The sequence below is a fragment of the Tachypleus tridentatus genome, chromosome 8 (assembly GCF_004210375.1).
Source record: "Tachypleus tridentatus isolate NWPU-2018 chromosome 8, ASM421037v1, whole genome shotgun sequence".
NCBI classification, from domain to species: domain Eukaryota; kingdom Metazoa; phylum Arthropoda; class Merostomata; order Xiphosura; family Limulidae; genus Tachypleus; species Tachypleus tridentatus.
The window spans coordinates 73,764,104-73,782,714 of record NC_134832.1 but is presented as its reverse complement, the minus strand read 5'-3'; the positions used below and the strand labels follow the sequence as shown (position 1 = coordinate 73,782,714).

Sequence of the window (18,611 nt, the reverse complement as noted above, 5' to 3'; positions counted from 1 at the left end):
ACTAGAGGGAAGGCAGCTAGTCATCACCACCCACCGCCAACTCTTGGGCTACTCTTTTACCAACGAATAGTGGGATTGACCGTCACATTATACACCCCCACGGCTGGGAGGGCGAGCATGTTTAGCGCGACGCGGGCCCGAACCCGCGACCCTCGGATTACGAGTCGCACGCCTTACGCGCTTGGCCATGCCAGGCCGAATGGAGTAATACTTCAGGTTAAAACTAAAGTTGATTTGTTCTAGCTCATTAGGCCTTATTTGTGTAGTTTATAGATTAATTCTTATGTTCTAACTCAGTATGCCTCTTTTTTGTTGTTTTTGTTGTTGAGTAATTATTCTTAAGTTCTAGCTTAGTAGGCCTCAATTACGTTGTTTATTGTGTAATTCTTATGTTTTAGCTTAGTAGGCCTCAATTAAAAGGAGAATATGAATACTTCTTCTAAATAGTTGTCTTGTTCTAATATTGTTACTCAAGCACTATAATTATTCTTGTCAAGAACCAATAAAACACAAAATGTGAATATCTTTTTTAAAAATTCTTGTTTTATAAACCACATATAATTAATATTCATCAGGTATGCTTATTATTTATGTTAAAATCAGTTTTGTTACATTTTCAGTTTATTTCAGTGCAAATTAAAGCATTGTGCTTAATAATTTCTGTGGTGTTTAAATTCACACCATACAATGTCAACAATGACAAAAACCATAAAACACTAAAAAGACAATGCGGTCTCACTATATGAGTGCTTTGAATAATTCAAAAATACAAATTTCATCAGTTCAGAGAAATATTACAGAAAATGCTTCGTATAAGGTCTTACACTACGTGCGTAATTCATGCTTTTCAGTGGGAGGTGTCAGTAAACGCAAGTGAACCACTATCACGAGCTGTACTGATTAGCTGCATAAACGAATGACTTGATCAACCACTTGTTATCAATGCGTCTTTTGTCTACTCTTTATACGTTGTTGACCTCCAGAAAGTCTCAAACGTTTCTGATAGCATTAACGATCGACGCTGTTGAAGATACTAAACCAAATCTCACTCATCTTGTCTGTGAACACTTGAGTCGCCCAGTTTATAAAAAAGAAAAATGAACTACAAAGTAGGACTATTCGCCATAAGTTTTATGAGCACTTTTATATTAGGTTCAGGAAAGTACGAGCCAAACTGGGACTCTATTGATAGCCGCCCTCTACCTTCCTGGTACGACGAAAGTAAAATAGGAATATTCTTACATTGGGGTCTCTTTTCTGTCCCTAGTTTTGGATCTGAGTGGTTTTGGGCATATTGGAAGTTATCGAAATCAAAAGATTATGTTGAGTTTATGGAAAAAAACTTCAAACCAAATTTTACGTATCAAGATTTTGGCCCTAGTTTTACATGTGAATTCTACGATCCTGAAAACTGGGCAAACATTTTTTAATGCTTCTGGTGCAAGGTAAGCTAATGAATTGTTCTATTTACACTAATCAAGTAAATTAAAAAAGTCTTCATATATTTATATGGCTAAACAATTTTGCTAAAGTTTAACCAATATGGAAAACGTAGCGATTTCCTCTGGAACTGTGGGCCTGGCATGGCCTAGCGCGTTAAGGCGTGCGCTTCGCAATCCGAGGGTCGCGGGTTCGCGTCCGAGTCGCGCCAAACATGCTCGCCCTCCCAGCCGTGGGGGCGTTATAATGTTACGGTCAATCTCACTATTCGTTGGTAAAAGAGTAGCCCAAGAGTTGGCGGTGGGTGGTAATGACTAGCTGCCTTCCCTCTAGTCTTACACTGCTAAATTAGGGACGGCTAGCACAGATAGCCCTCGAGTAGCTTTGTGCGAAATTCCAAAACAAACAAAAAATCTGGAACTGTGATTAAAGTAAATAACATAGAACAACTGGAAAGCATGTCTAAAAAAATAAACGTTAGCGAAATCTATAGAAAGCCTAACTTAAGCATTAAAACTATGTTGAACCATTAATAACGTACTTATAAGGGGAAAATATGCATATTTAAAGCAGTGAAGAAACATCTTAGTTTTATAGCAAAAAATGGACAATATAAGTGAGGTCTATGAAAGTCTGTTTCAATTATGTAACTAAAGCAACAGATAAAAATCTTCTCAAAATGATACTAAAAATATTTCTAATACTACTAGTATAAAAGACCCTTTATTGTAGAAAACATTACTGGAGTAGCAAGAAAAATCGTTAAGAAAATAAGTAACAAAAGTAAAGCAGTAGAAAATCCATAGAAAACATAAGTGAGGTAGTTGGAAAGACCAATACAGTAATGAGTAACACAGTTAATGAGAGGCAAGTTCTTCTTATTGAAAATAAAAGTAGGCGAAGCTTTAGAACTGTAAATGATATGACTAAAACAGTAGGACAATGTCTTCTAACTATAAAGACTGATAACTAGAGCAGTAGGAAAGTTTCGTAAAACTACAAATGACATAACTATAAAGCAGTAGTAGTTTCTTGACAAACATGATGAAAACAATGGGAGTATCCCTTACAACTGTAACATATTCGAAACTGTACAAATGATGCCTCTTGAAACAGCGAATACCATAGCTGAAATAGTGGAAAGTCTCTTGTAACATATCAGCAGATAACTCTAGACTCTTAGAATAATAATTGTAATGAAGCTGTCTTTTTCTTTTTCTTTTTTTACTTTTTATCTATTTTGTGCTACACTACTCCGTGCCATTACGACTGGGATTATAGATAAAAATTTCGCTAACAATGAGCATATCCAAGTGATAAACCAATCCATTCCTATTATCATACTTATCGTTTTATAATTTTGTATAACCCTAGTTTGAACGAAATTAGATATATGAGCTACTTGGCAATTTGTGTCCCCTCTCGGGACAACAGAAAATATATAGACATACAATGCAAAATCCAGGGTTCTTTTCCGCACGGTTGACACAACAGGTAGTCCAATGTACCTTTTCTCTAAAACGAATAAACGAGAGATTAATTTGTATTTCCAATGAATTTACTAAGTAACATGTTTTAATCAGAAGTTAACAATAATGTAAACGATTATATATGCTTTTATAAAAGTGTAAGGTGACAGAATTTATAAATCATAAATCAGGATATTTTTGATCTCGTGAGATTAAAATCGGTATCTTCAGTGTTAAATCAAGAATATTTCTGATCTTATGAGATTACCATCCGTCTAATGAAGAAAATTCTGTTATTTTTGTTTTAGGTGCGTTGTACTATCCAGAAAGCTCAGGTGATATTCAGATTATTCTACTAACCAACGTTAACAACTGTGGTTAATTTTGTTTCAGGTACGTTGTACTAACCAGTAAGCACCATGAGGGATTTACTCTCTGGCCCTCCAATGTTTCTTGGAACTGGAATGCTATGGATATTGGACCAAAACGAGACCTACTAGGTAATAGTTCTTGAATTTGTATAATTAGTTAATATTTTATGGCACTTTTCTGCATCACATAGATGAATCACTAAGAGATTTATACGTTGTATACCATTTTACTCAATATTTCACCTTTTCTAAATTACATCATAATAATTATTGTAACATATGTTGTTTTAAACATTTATTAAAATAATGCATTATACTAATCTTATCTAGAACTTCTCAAACGGAATAAAACGTTAGAAACTAAAATACAAATTGTATAGAGTTATTTGTTAAACGTTTTCTTGTCTAACTGAAAAATATAAAGTTGTTTATGGAGGCTTCTGACGTTAGATGGAAGCTTTACAAACTACACAAATTACCGTTCAGTTTCAGTTTTGTTTTACATACAAGCCTTTGACTCTTTTCTTTTTCTTACCACTTATGGAAGAGCGAAATGCGATACTTCTAATCACAACAATTGTGTATCTTCACAAAACTGGTGAGTGTTGAGCCATAGAAAATTTCCCAGTAGTACCAACACAGAAAAAAAAAAAAAAAAAAAACCTACGCAAAGAGAATAACCTTGCACAATGTGTAACTGTCGCAAGAATAAGGCTAACACAGCTTAAACTCAATTACCTACGTACTATACATTAACAGATGCAATAACTCATGGAATAAGAAAATGTTTTTCTAATACCATATGGACGTAAACGTAACTAACAATGCTCACGATTGAACTATCTACAATAATATAAAAAATATCTAACCAAGAAAGAAATGTTTCACACTATGGCGGCGTTAGGAATATGCATATTATAAGTTGCTAATTGCAGTACACACAAAGTGTGAAGGATTTGACAAAGGTGGCAGCGCGGTGGTGTTAGTGTTAGTGGTGTTAGAAATGACCTTTCAACAAGTGTACCAATGTGTGTTGTATATTATGTGTTTTTGATTTGTGGAATTAATATTTAAAGGAATTATTGCAACAACATTTCTGCTTAGTCCTACCAGTGGTCTAGCATCGTCCCTGCGTATAATTTAAACATAAATATTGCCATTGTAATTGACCACACATTTTTGACACTATGTATTTTATGTTGTTAACAAAAAAAAAACTTTAAACAATGCACATATATACTTACAAATGAAAAATATTTAAAAATACCGTCTTTACTGCTTTTTGATACTTAATAACCATATATCAAGTTTAAGTTATATCATTACTGATTCTTCAAATCAACTCAAATGTTATATTACTACTGATCCTTTATTTTCACCAAAAGAGATTAGATTGAGAAATATCCTCATTGATTTTTCATGACAAGCTTAACAGTAACAAATGATTACTCTCAACGCTAATACAACATGTATACTCATGCAATGAAGAGTTAATATTTCAATGTAGCATAAAATATTTACCAGTATCCAATTTAAAGTTGATTTTAAGTTTACTGATTTAAAACATTCCTAGTTGAATGACAGATAATTTTTTTCAGGTTTATGAAATTAGATTTAAAAAAGACATCTTAACGACTATTGTTTCTTTATTAGGTGATTTAGCCAATGCAATAAGAAAGAAGACAAACCTTCACTTTGGAGTTTACCATTCTCTTTATGAATGGTTCAACCCTCTGTATATCTATGATAAATCGAACAAATGGAAAACTCAACATTTTGTAGAAGTAAGTAAAAATGAATTCTTTGTATATGCAAAATAGATTTAATTGTTATGTAGATGCAATACTAAGTTATCATCACATTAGTTTATATACGTTTATTAGTTTGTAAAGGAAGCTGTACGTGGGGATACTGTTTATTCGCAACAGCTAGCCTGACGTTAATTGCAAACACTATGGGTTATCTGTGCTCTGCCCACCATAGGTATCGAAAAAAACCAGTTTTTAACAGCGTGAGTCCGCAAACATACAGCTATGCTACTGGGGAATAGATTTAATGTCATTAGCAAATTTAAATAGTTTACTGACCATTCTTTACCTGCGTCATTAATGTAAGTCAAAACGAGCAAAGGTCCAATTAATAAGCCCTGAGATAACCCACTAGTGGCATTAATACATTTTTATAGGCAAGCAGTTAAACTTCAGATTTTGTTAAATCAAAATAAATTTTCCAAGTATAATTAAAGTCATTCGCAACACAATATTTTATGAGGATGAATAAAATGTGAATCAATATTAATTCGTTTAAGTTTAAACATTCCATAAAGTAATAAATTGTTTTCATAATTTGCCTGACTATTGACATAGTTGCGAGAGGATGACTTCGACTGTAACAATAATAATTATTTTGTGTACTTATATTTTATATTACTTGTAAGACCAAGACGATGCCTGAATTATTGGAGCTTGTAAACCATTACCAACCTGATGTAATTTGGTCAGATGGAGACTGGGAAGCTCCAGATACATACTGGAAAAGCAAGGACTTTTTGGCTTGGCTTTATAATGATAGGTAGGACAGTTCTAAAAACTTAAAAAACATTATTCACTGTGCATATAAGTAATAAATAATTTTATATGTCGGAAAGATCTTTCAATACAGCTTGACTGACAAATCCAACTAAACCCAAAATTAAATGAAAGTAGTTAATTAAATACTTTTAAATTGTTAAGTCTTGAATATTATTAATTAATTACATTTAGCTTGGCTTGCCAGTTGTTTGGAAACCCTAAATATGAATTTTTGTAATCTATATTTTTTTACATTAAAAGTAGTACATTTAAAGTTAAGATTACCTTAATATATCCGTGGCTGGGCGTGAGTATCCTGCAAACTTGTGGATTAAGATTACAAAAGTGAGATATGACGTAGCTGTACACGTTCCAAACTTTCAACTTTGGGTGCTTTGTAAAAGTCACCGTCAGTTGCCTTATACGTTTCAAACAAACAAAGCGTATGTGGCAGAAGATACTTCTAGCTGGCTGCCCTCTCAGAGTCAATAGTTCTTAATCAAGTGTGGCTATATTTGAAATCAGTGATAATATTACATTATTACCAAAATAAAAAAGATAATTTTTCTCATTTGATTTTATTGTTCTGTTATCCACTTGTTAATCAAGAAAGCGTTTTTATACTTTACCATCATTACATATATATATACATATATCTTAAAATTAATAAAAAAAAAGAGAAGATAAGGCATATAAAAAACTATATATGATTGTTTACTCTTTATTTGGTTTTATTACTGGAAAATTACCCTCCCCTAATTGGCTGCAGACAGTGAATCTGTAGTTAAGGATATTATGGGTTAAAGTATTTGAACCAACCTCTCTGATAAATTAAGATGTCTTCATGTATTGTTGCTTAATAGATGTTTACCCGCGTTAGTGTATAATTGAAGATATATGACTTTTCCAATACTATATAGATTCTATTACACAGTTATACACCATTCACGACCATGTAGGTTTTAACGTTTGTGTGGATTACATCTTGTCTTCACATTTATGTATATTTTAAGATATTTTCACTTCATTACTTTGTTGTAGCTGACACATTTCGCTTACTTGTTCGTGATATTATTAAGTTCTCATTTTGTAATTTCATATTTATTCTTCTTTTATATATATATATAAACAACAAGTGAAAGAGATATTTGCACTTTATTACCTACACACTAATTTAAATAAACTAATTTCCATTCGATCGTACTAAATAACGTACTTAAAGTCAATGAGACTGTTTTGTACCGCGTTTCACGATTGTTCATAATCCAATTCTTCCTTTTACAGCCCAGTGAAGGACACAGTTGTGGTCAATGATCGCTGGGGGTCAGGGATCCCTTGTCATCATGGCGGTTACTTCACTTGCCAGGATAGATATAACCCAGGTTGGAAAGTGTTCATTTTATAGTTTTAAGTATAAGCTTATGCAATAATATATCATTACATTATTTATTTCCCTTGTTTGTTTGATATTAAATGATCCAGTAGCTAGTTTTAAGTTAATATCAATTCGTGACAGAAAATTACCATGTAATTCTTAACTGAAGAATCCAATCATACGACATTAAAGCTTTCTTCTGCTGCAAGTTGAAATACTTTCATGTAAAGAGCTGAAAACGAAAACCACAATAGAAATGTTAAAAACAGTTAAGTCATTTAATACAGTTAATGCAACGTTTTTGTTATCATATTTTGGTCGTCATCTCTGAGTTGTTTCCAACAGTACTGTACTATGTCATTATCGTTGTTTCCAACAGCAGTTTATTATGTAATTTTGTGTTCATATAGTTGTGTATCAGCTGAAATAAACTTACTTGAAAACATTACTCTAAGCGTGGTGATTACAAAACATGACATGATTTATATTCGTTCTGTATTTATATAATGTGTATAATTACATTTAAAATATAGGGTTATATAACTGCAGAACGTGCAGTTCTTTATGACAGAACACAATTTTAAGTAAAAGTCCTCTCCTCACAAGAAGAACACAGCTTTCACTAAAACTGTGCATGAGAGTTTGACTATATATTTATTGATATAATTTTTAAATGTAGAACTGAGAAACTAGATTTCCAAAAATATATATTATCTTTTCATAAACGGTACCATTTGTAACATAAAAACATTACAACTTATGCCACTAAAATTTATGAAAATTTAAGCTCTGTACATTGAAAAATTTTGATGCAGTGAGTTGTGTATGACTAAAGAGAACAATTTTAACACTTTTCTTGTGCAATACGATCCCTTCCCAAAAAAACAAACAAACAAGAAACATGCTAAATAGCAGAACAAATTTCGTTATTTTTTTTTACTTTTAGGAAAGTTACAGAACAGAAAGTGGGAAAATGCCATGACTATAGACAAAGCATCTTGGGGCTACCGAAGAAGTGCTAAAATACACGACTACGTAACCATGGAAGAGTTAGTGGCCACTCTGGCCGAAACTGTAAGGTAAGGTCCTTTTCTCACATAATATTCAACAATTGATCATCGTACAAACGAATTTTTTTTTAATATTATAGATGTCACCAGCTTTTTTTTTAGTTTTAAGTGAAACTAAATTCAAATAAAAAGCAACTGCATTTCAGCAAACTGTGAACACCAATACATCAAAATCATCTGTATATGTAAAAAACATGACTGAGTTATGTAGAACTATCAAACTTATCAAAAAGCAAGACAGGCTATCGTTTCAACGTTTTTATATACTAACATGTCAAAAGACTTTCTTGAAGTTCTATAATAAAGAAAAATTCGATCGTTCACCATTTTTCTCAAAAGTATTATTTCAATAAATATATAAACAACTACCCATTAAACATAAAAAACATGCCTTAATTAATATTATTTTAATCAATTTTTTGATAACCATTTTACTGGTAAAAGATTAACAATTATTTCAGGAGTAGGATTGGACAAAATAAATGTTTTAGGTTCATAAACAAAATAATAGATTTCATATTCATTCATAATATCAATAAAGCTGACTATTAAATTACTATAAAAAGATTTTATAGTCTTAAATTTTCTGATATCTAAGCGAAAGGCATTACGATAATAATTTAGTTTCGAGTATAAGTTAATTCTAAGTTAATTTGTATTGTTCAAGAAAAGTGTTCTCATCGGATGCAAATACGTACAAAAACCATGATTTCAAACACATTTTTAACTGATATAACTTTTTCGATATTTTAGTTGCACTCTGCTCTAGCAAAGAAAATGCCATTGAAATGATTTCTAATATCTATTACTTATATTCTAGGTATGGAAATAAAGAATGTAGATTACATTTTTAATCGTATTGTATGTTAACATTTGACACTTTCCTTACATTGTTATATGCCCCTAATATTGATTCACTAAAAAAATTCTTCTCTGTCTTTATTAAACACATGATAATTTGCTTAGAAAATTCAAAGTTAGCATTTTTATAAAAATTGAGCAAATATTCTATTACATTATTTATATGACATTCATATCCCAATATATTTTTAGAAGATGTTGAAGTTAGTTACATTATGACTTTACCACTGTTGTATGCTAATATAAATAACCCAAAAAATTATGTTTCATCAGGTTTTTAAGTTACATTATAAATTTATAGTTGTTATATGCTAAAATAAATAATCCATAAATATTCATGGTCCAAAAAAATACAACTCTTCCTTACGCCATGAATTTTCTTTTTTAAGGTATTTAATAACTTAAAATGATATATTACGAATCTAAATAGCGACCGCACAGGAATTTGGTGGTTTTGATGGGGAAGGCCAATGCTGCAGTAAACTGTTGAAAATGTGTCATTTAACTAAATGCATATACACGTGTATAACTTTAAATGTAGTATCCATAAATTGACATTAAAAACTTGAGAAAACGGTTCGTAAAAATTGTTGATTTGAAAAGAGGAATAAAGATTGTTAAAAAAGTACAGAAAGAAGTTTACTCAGAAGTTACAGATTATATTTTCAAGTCCACAGCTAGTGACTCTGAAAAAAAGTCGTCAAGGCTGTAAATGGTGTACATTATTTTTCAAGCTATGAGTCCCCACTTTCACCCTATACCTGCAGTACACATCAATTTTAATGGAGTCACAATAGGGATCTATTATTTGAGATAATAATGTGGGAACTATTTGGAGCCTTGTTTATATCACCTCCAGCAATTTGCACTTCATAATAATACAACAAACCTCAAGAACCTATGTGATTTTCTCCGTATTTATATTTAAAATGGTGCATTGCAACACACCAGTCGCTTTTGTTCGTTAGTTGTCCACAAACAGTATTGTAACTGCCCGGGAAGCCATTGCTTTAAGTTTCATCTGAAATAAGCTGTTTTTAAACTCGTTGTCAGCGGCTATATGACAGCTTTCATAATTTTGTAACGTAGTTTGCATGATACAATCGAGGTATCGATTCCTGACTGCTGCTAGTCACATAAATATTATTTTTGTATCCCATAAGCAAGAGATTTATTTGAGTATCAAGTCAAAAAAACGTTCTTTCATAATGATACTTTTATTTGATGAGCACTCTCCTCAGGGAGTTGTTTGTTCATCTTTTAGGACAATCATGGCATAGTTACGCATCTGTTTTTAATAAGGTTCAAGCTAGCAACTAAAACGTAATTTATTTTACTTATGTAAATAAACAGTGTTCTGCGGATGTTTATGTTGGATTTTTAAAAAGTGGCCAGTCAGCTTATGTTACAATATTGATCAGCAAAAACTATCTTATGGCACGTATTCAAAACAGTATTTTAATTTAATTCAAAGAAAGTAAATAATTCTCAGTATGAAATATGAGAAATTATGAAGTTTTCTTTCATTTACAAGTTAATACATCACTAAATGTAAGCCATAAATTATTCGTATAATGTATTACTATATAAATACCATATACTTTAGATTATTATGGTTTGCAACTTTATAGTTTATAATTTCTCTTATTTCATGTTTTAATCATGTTTATATTGTATTATTAGCTGATATTTTTCATTTCTTAAATTGTCATAAATTTTTAAATTTCCAGAATGAAAATTACTCTTCTAGGTGTGAATGTTTAAGTGAGGTGCAGAAATTTAACGTTAACCACGACAATTTTAAATATTCAAAGAAAGAATATTTTAAATAAGATTCTGACGTTTGAATGGTTTATTGGTGAGTTTATTTTATAAATCTATGGATACGTTGATTACTATTATTAAAGTTTTAGTTGTATTAATAAAATTCCTAATTTTTAGCTATGTAATTAGACTGATTATTAGCAAAAAACTTGATCAAATTAGAAATTTTACTAACCATATTTTATGGTATTCCACAATGTATCTTATAGTATTCCACAATGTAGTTTATGGTATATCACAATGTATTTTATGTGGTTTTTAATCGTTATTGATATTGATTTCCTTTGCGTATTTCTAACTTTTTCTTTACAATTTCGAGCAACTTCATTCGCTCATTTCTAAGTTGTCTGAACTAATCTAAATATTTAAGTTGATCAAAATCTGAAAAAAAATTCTTTTTTTTTTTCAGTTGAATACATCATCTCATTTTTCTGGCCATTCAAGTTTATCATAAAATATTAGTTTCTGATATTTCTATAAACATTTTGTGAAAACCTATACGGCATTAGACGTTACACACAATGCTTGTTGTTAATATTATCCAAATATTTAGTTTTTAAAAAAATGTCTCACTCAGGATAAAGACACGTATAGAAGATAAAACTTTGATATTACATAAATAAAAACATACTAAAGGAATTAACGTTTTCATTTAAATGATCGATAGTTGTGGAGGGAATATACTGATAAACGTTGGTCCGACCCACGACGGTAGAATAACGCCAGTATTTGAAGAAAGACTTCGCAACCTTGGAAAATGGCTCGAAGTTAATGGTGAAGCTGTCTATGGAAGTAGACCGTGGAACTACCAAAACGATACAGTTACTCCAAATGTGTGGTAAGTGAATTGTATCCTGATCTAAACACAACAAGATATGTGCGCTCTGTCCACTAGGGAGGATCGAACCCCAGAGTTCATCATTATAAATTCCTAAACGTAACGCTCGCCCACTGTTGGACCTGTTATTCTTAATATCAGCAATTAGTGATGGTTATTTACATTGTAATGTTATACCTGTTTCACACTAAATTAAATAAATAGTGAGGTTGGTGTGGTTAGCGTGCCCAGACTATGAACCACAGGATACATGGATCGCGTTCCATTGTTGGGAAAGAAACATGCTCCATACATTCTAACAATATGTTTGCTATAAGAGTGACGATCAAGTTTCATTATTTCGTAAGCAAAAGTAACTCAAGAGAATAGCAGTCGGTATTGTTGAATAGATATGTTTTCCCTAATCAGTTATCAGTTCTAAAGTAGGGATAGCTAGCACAGTTTATGTGGCCTTGCACAAAAATTCTAAAACCCATTTGTGAGTGATATAAGTTAAAGATTTTACATAACCTGGTATGATTTAATCCTACACTGTTATCTTCTGTGGTATCATTGACTCACTTCTGTACAAACAAGTCCAATAAATATTTTGTTTTTAGTACGTTTAATGAAGCTCATATTTGATGGATTTTGTTTTCATAGTGTTATATAAATGTAACGCGTTTTTTAAATCATTAATAGCTTTGTGTGTGTGTGTGTGTTTTTTGTCAAGTTAAAATATCGTACATATCAATAGAATAATACATTAAATCAATTATCAGCCTAATTAGATGTCATATACATCTATTTAATAACAATAATTATGAAAGTAACAATAAAAATTTGAAATTTCAAAAATAACATTGTCGGTTAAACAGAAGCACGGCTTTATTCACATCTGGTCACAATTTTCACTTATTTAAAAACATTTTTATAAAACATATTTTGGTCACGTTTATGTTATTTTAAAAAATTGCTTATTTGAACTTATATACGTTTTGGTGGTTTTTTTACATTTTCTTAAAACATGTTGCCATACATATAGAGAACCAATCAATGTATTTATATTTTAAGTATTTTATAATTGTTATTATGTGACAAAATCAAATTCCCTCTGATTTTATATTGTTTTTTTTGTACTGCTAGGTATACAAAAAACCTGGCCACCTCCATCGTGTACGCTATTGTACTGGATTGGCCCAAAAATGACAAGCTTTTCCTTGGGGCGCCAGCTCTGAACGACAGTGCTGCCATTTCAATGCTTGGTGTTCCAGGCACGTTGCACTTCAAGAGCAGCTCACCGTGGGGAATAACCGTTAATTTCCCTAAACTAACACCAGATATCTTACCATGCCAATGGGCCTGGGTTTTAAAGATGCAGGGTGTGACAAATTGATTGTATTAGTCTTCACGATAAAATATAGATCGAGAATTCAAACAATGTCCAATGCTTTACTGTTTCACTTCATTAGATTGCTTGTTTTTTATAGTGAATTTTGTTGTTTTCTCCAAATCATTAACGTTAATTTTCTATATCAAATGATATGATTTCTAATAGCATTATTGTATTCAGAAAGACTGTGATTATTTCATTTAAAACAATATATTTAATTTCGAACCCGTGACCCTCAGATTACGAATCGAATACCCTAACCACGTTATGCTTGAAGTTTGTAATTAAAATACTTTTAAGACATCGAATTACCTCTAGCGTTATTTTCTGTGCAACGACATGTCGTGGTGCTTTAAGATAAATATCATTGGGATTTTTTATTGTATGTTATTACTGCAGTGCAAGTACAAACAATGGACGTTGTCACATTATGATATTGTTTGATGTTATTGTGTTAGTCCTGTATTACAGTTACAAAAATATTCCGTAAACCCATAATTGAATAACCATGGGAGAAGTGTGTAGAATAATAATAATATAAAATGTAAACATATCTGGTGAGTACGTGACAGAAAAAAAAAACCAACGAAAAAAGCAGAAAAAAAGGTTTAAGAGCCTTAAAAAGTTACTTGGATAAAAACAATTTAAAACGTGACAAAAAGCAAGTGATGAAAAACAGAAATAAATAATAATAATTCCCTGATGACCAAGAAAAGATAGCATACATAATGGGAAAGTTGTGTGAAAATATTCTGTATTTTAACTTTGTTGTTCACCAAGAAAATATAAACAGTGCTGACGATAGAACCATGAAAAATATAAAAGGTGAAACTCATAATGTAGAGAGGATTGTTAGAGCCACGTATATAAGGATATCAAATGTTTATGAAATTACGATTGCAACAAACATTCGAGTGTAGATTCCTTTATTAGTCTTGGCCAGTTAGTTAAGGCGCTCGAATTGCAACCTGCAGGTCGCGTGCTCAAATCCCTTTCCCACCAAACATGCTCGCTTTTTCAACCGTGGAAGAGTTTATGTGCGGTCAATCTCACTATTCGTTAATAAAATAGCAGCCCAAGAATGCAGGCTGGGTAGTGTTGACTAGCTGCTTTCTCTTTAGCTTTTCACTGCTAAATTAGGGAAGGTTAGGTTTGTAGCTTTGGGCGAAATTCAAAACACACAAACAATCCTTTATTGGTACTGGTTTTAAAAGGCCTGACAGATTAGAACAGATTTAGGAATAATAATTTTGAATCATAAAAATGTTAGTATCGTTGCTAACCTCAGTATGGTAACCTTTATAATTCTGCTACTAAGATCAACACGAACTACTCCAGTCGCCATAGCTGTACGTCTTGACACTGTGTATCACATGTACATTATTATCTGGCTAATCCGGTTGCCATAGCCGTACGTCTTGAGACTGTGTACCACATATACGTAATTACCTGACTACTCCAGTCTTCGTAGCTGTGGTTCTTGAGATAATTATCTGATAACTCCAGTCGACCACTTTCTAAACCCATGGAAACACCAACAGATTATAACCGAAAAGTATAGTTGGAAGCATATAAGAACCAGTTCACGATCATTCTTCAACTAATAAAGGAACTTACTATCCTTGCTACTTTCCATCTGAGAAAACTAACTTTTAAAACACCAAGAAACCAGCTAGAAGAAACAAGTGGTTATCCTATCTGAGTAGTAGTAACCATAGCAAACATTAATCCACTGGCTGTGTGCAATTTACTGTTTTATTTGATGAAGATAAATATGTATTCATCTGAAGCAAAGAAGACGCATAATTTTCAAAAAAAATATATTTAAACGATGTATGAAGTTGAAATATATGAACATTTGATTTGCGCAGCTCAGAACATCTATCAAAGTGAATATATTCTCAGAGATTAATAAGACCTCATACATTGTACTCCAGGTAATGTCACCGAGACTGAACTGGTTTCAGATGTAAAACCATAAGACACCATCTGAAGACAGGGGGCTTTCGCCTGAAAATATCATAACAGTTTAAAACTGTTACGTCTCACGTTATTATTACATTTAGGAAACATGTAAGTCTTCACCAATTGTAAGTCTTTCCAATAAGAGGAAACTGGGGATCAAACCAATAACTTCATCAGAACTTTCTCTAAATACAATAGCGTAATGATGACGAAAGAATAAATATTTATTTTGGTAACTTTCTTCTTGAACAAATAAAACTGTGATTTTGAATTATCCCCAATACTTCCTTGATGAAAAAGATGTCATCACACTACATGCTAATTGTCTATAAACATGAAACACCACTTTTTTTCATAGCTAGATACTAATTAGTTTTATCCTACATACCAGCTATTAACCTTTATTCCTTCTTCACAGAGACATGGCATGGCCAAGCGCGTAAGGCGTGCGACTCGTAATCCGAGGGTCGCGGGTTCGCGCCCGCGTCGCGCTAAACATGCTTGCCCTCCCAGCCGTGGGGGTGTATAATGTTATGGTCAATCCCACTATTCTTTGGTAAAAGAGTTGGCGGTCGGTGGTGATGACTAACTGCCTTCCCTCTAGTCTTACACTGCTAAATTAGGGACGATTAGCACAGATAGCCCTCGAGTAGCTTTGTGCGAAATTCCAAAACAAACAAAACCTTCTTCAGAGAAGTATTTACAAAAATTATTCATTTATATTTTGTGGCAAGGACTTGATTCTGGGTCATCTTAACAAAAAAGAACTAGCGTTATCTGCTCACTGTTATCTCATTTTTTAGAACAACATACTCTTTCATCCGTGAAGGCCTTATAAGGCCTTCAATCTCCAAGTGTAGGCGATGAGAGACACTGACTAGATTTCTTCTTTTTAATCTATCCTCCTTAATACGAAATTTCAACAAACGAACAAACCTTTAGAACCTAAATGACGTTAAGTCTCTGCTACCTTTGCACCATAACTATCTTCGCTAAAGCTATACAACTTTTATATAAATATTATAACCTGTGTTTATCAGTAACTTATCACCGTAAAATTATGTCAGATTACCTTATATAACCTACAATTAGCACTACTTTCTTCCATATACTTTTAATACAAAGCAACATCTAAACAAACGTAAAATGACATATCTGCTAACTTACAATGCTAGAAACTGGATTTCAATACCTGTGTTGGGCAGAGAACAGATAGTCTAGTGTGTAACTTTGTGTTCAACTTCAAACAAACAGGAAAACATAATAATTCAAATAACTAACAAAAATCTATGTTCCAGTATACTTTTAGCCAAATAATCAATCAAAAATAATTAAGCATTTAACATATAATTTTTATTTAGTTTATTTTCTAATATCGTGCATTTTATTATATCAAAGTCACATTTGGCAAGTTGCTATGTTTATTAAAGGGAATCGAACTCCCTGAATATAGCATATCCGAAGACATATATTGCTGTTCCAAAGGGATACTTCTGATATTAAGTGTTTAATAGCTCAGATCCGTATTTTTTTTAGTTTCATTAATTTATATCGATTTGTCCCTCAGTGAGACAACGGTAATTACGGGCTTACAACGCTAAGATCTGAAGTTCGATTCCTCGCAGGATACACAACAGATAGCCTGATGTTTAGTATTTCGTACAAATATTCTAAACTTATACAAGATATGGATTTTTAAAATCGTTTGTGCATTCCTATGAACAGAGTTAATGGTCTTTTGTTTTTCTAAATCCGTTTCATTTCTGTTAACCTCTTCCTGAACATAAGTTTTCCCAATTCTACAACAATAGCAACAGCTGCATCTGAATTTAACCAGATTTCTCCTTATAATGTTATTTCGAAATGTTAATGGCAAAGAATACGTCTTTATTCAGGTAATCCTTCTAAATTGTAATGAAGTTCTCTTGTCTATAGTAACAGTATCATTGTGAGATGGATGTCAGACAGATTGTAAACTTGTATTAATCCTTTAACATATACAAAGTTTATATACTACAAATATTGTTCTATAATCTTTTAATATTTGGCCTGTCTTCTGAGTCATATTTATTCTAAGTGAAAGATTATAATTTTTACAGATTACTATTAATTGCAATTTGTCTGCCACAAACATATATGGTGTAAATGATTTATGTCGTTGAAACATCTTAGAATTGTGTGATGCTGCACTAGATCTTCGATCTGATATAAAAGCAGGGTATTTTCATAACTATAAATCTGGCTGCATTGAACACCCTCTATGATGATGATTATTGGGCTCTTATTTATTTTGTATTTGTCTAACATAAGCATAAAAATATTAGTTTCTACCAAGCAACCAGTTCCAGTCTTCAATATTGAATATTGAAGCCAACAAGCTGCCCCCAGTGGCACAGCGGTATGTCCGCTAGAAACAGGGTTTCGATACCCGTGGTGGGCAGAGTGCAGAGAGCCCATTGTATAGCTTTGTGCTTAATTACAAACAAAGTCAACCAGATAAATGAAGACTTATTCATTATATATATAAAGAATACATTTTTTTTTCTAAACTTCAGTTTGTTTGTATTTTCTTACTCTTCGATTTTGTAATAGTCTTTGCATAACATATCTGAGCCTGCTTTTCACGGTTACTTCCAATTACCTAACACACAATACGATAGTATGTCTGTATTCCACGCCCTGCTTCAAGGTACTTTACTTTCACTGGAAGTTGCTTCATTAATACTGAATGTTTATTGGATGTAATTTGAACTGTTTATGTTGTTTTAAAATAACTAACTGACTCCAGAGTTATTTAAACAGTTTACTAAAAAACTATTTATCATTGGTTGATAAGCAGCTAATGATATTAATTAGTATTATCAGTATTTTTCACCATACTAAACTATTTATAGTAATTAGCATTTATTGAATAAGTAAAATGAGAGAATCATACAGGTATCTGTAATGGGATTTTTACGAGCATGAGATTGTTATAAATATAAATGTTAATTAAACCAATAATTGTATTGATTCTGGAAGTAGCACCTTTAGAATATAATATGTGTTGTGACTAATTTTTCGTGAAAACTTGATGTAGTTTATTTATTTTTATAACTTACGTATTTCTAAAACAACACATTAGGTCAGTTATAAATCATATGAGGTTAAAGAACCCTTCCTTTTTTTTAGAAGCACTGTAGAGGAAATAGTAGACCCATAAATGTTTCCTTTAATATGCATAAAAGTGTTTATATGTATGTGTGTGCACGCTAATCGTTGAAGTAGAGAATAAATATATGAAAAGCTGTTCCGCATGATCTGAATACAATTATAGTATGTCCAGTTTGTAAAACGCGTCTGAAATTAACAATTAAAGGTATTGTTTGTTCAGAATATACTTATTATTTAAACATAGAAAAGTTCTTAAGGATAACATTTCCATAATATTTATAACCCGAATGTATATTTATAACG

General features: G+C 31.8%; 1 protein-coding gene across 1 annotated transcript; it reads left to right on the top strand.

Annotated features, from left to right (window-relative positions):
- The first annotated feature begins 957 nt into the window (after positions 1 to 957).
- LOC143222677 (alpha-L-fucosidase-like) lies at positions 958 to 13,498 on the top strand. Its single transcript, XM_076449503.1, is given in 9 exon segments — positions 958 to 1,418; positions 1,420 to 1,445; positions 3,303 to 3,409; positions 4,934 to 5,064; positions 5,718 to 5,851; positions 7,135 to 7,232; positions 8,172 to 8,304; positions 11,648 to 11,818; positions 12,944 to 13,498. Coding segments are annotated over 9 exon segments (1,371 nt in total). The 5' UTR covers positions 958 to 1,097; the 3' UTR covers positions 13,194 to 13,498.
- The last annotated feature ends 5,113 nt before the right edge of the window (positions 13,499 to 18,611 follow it).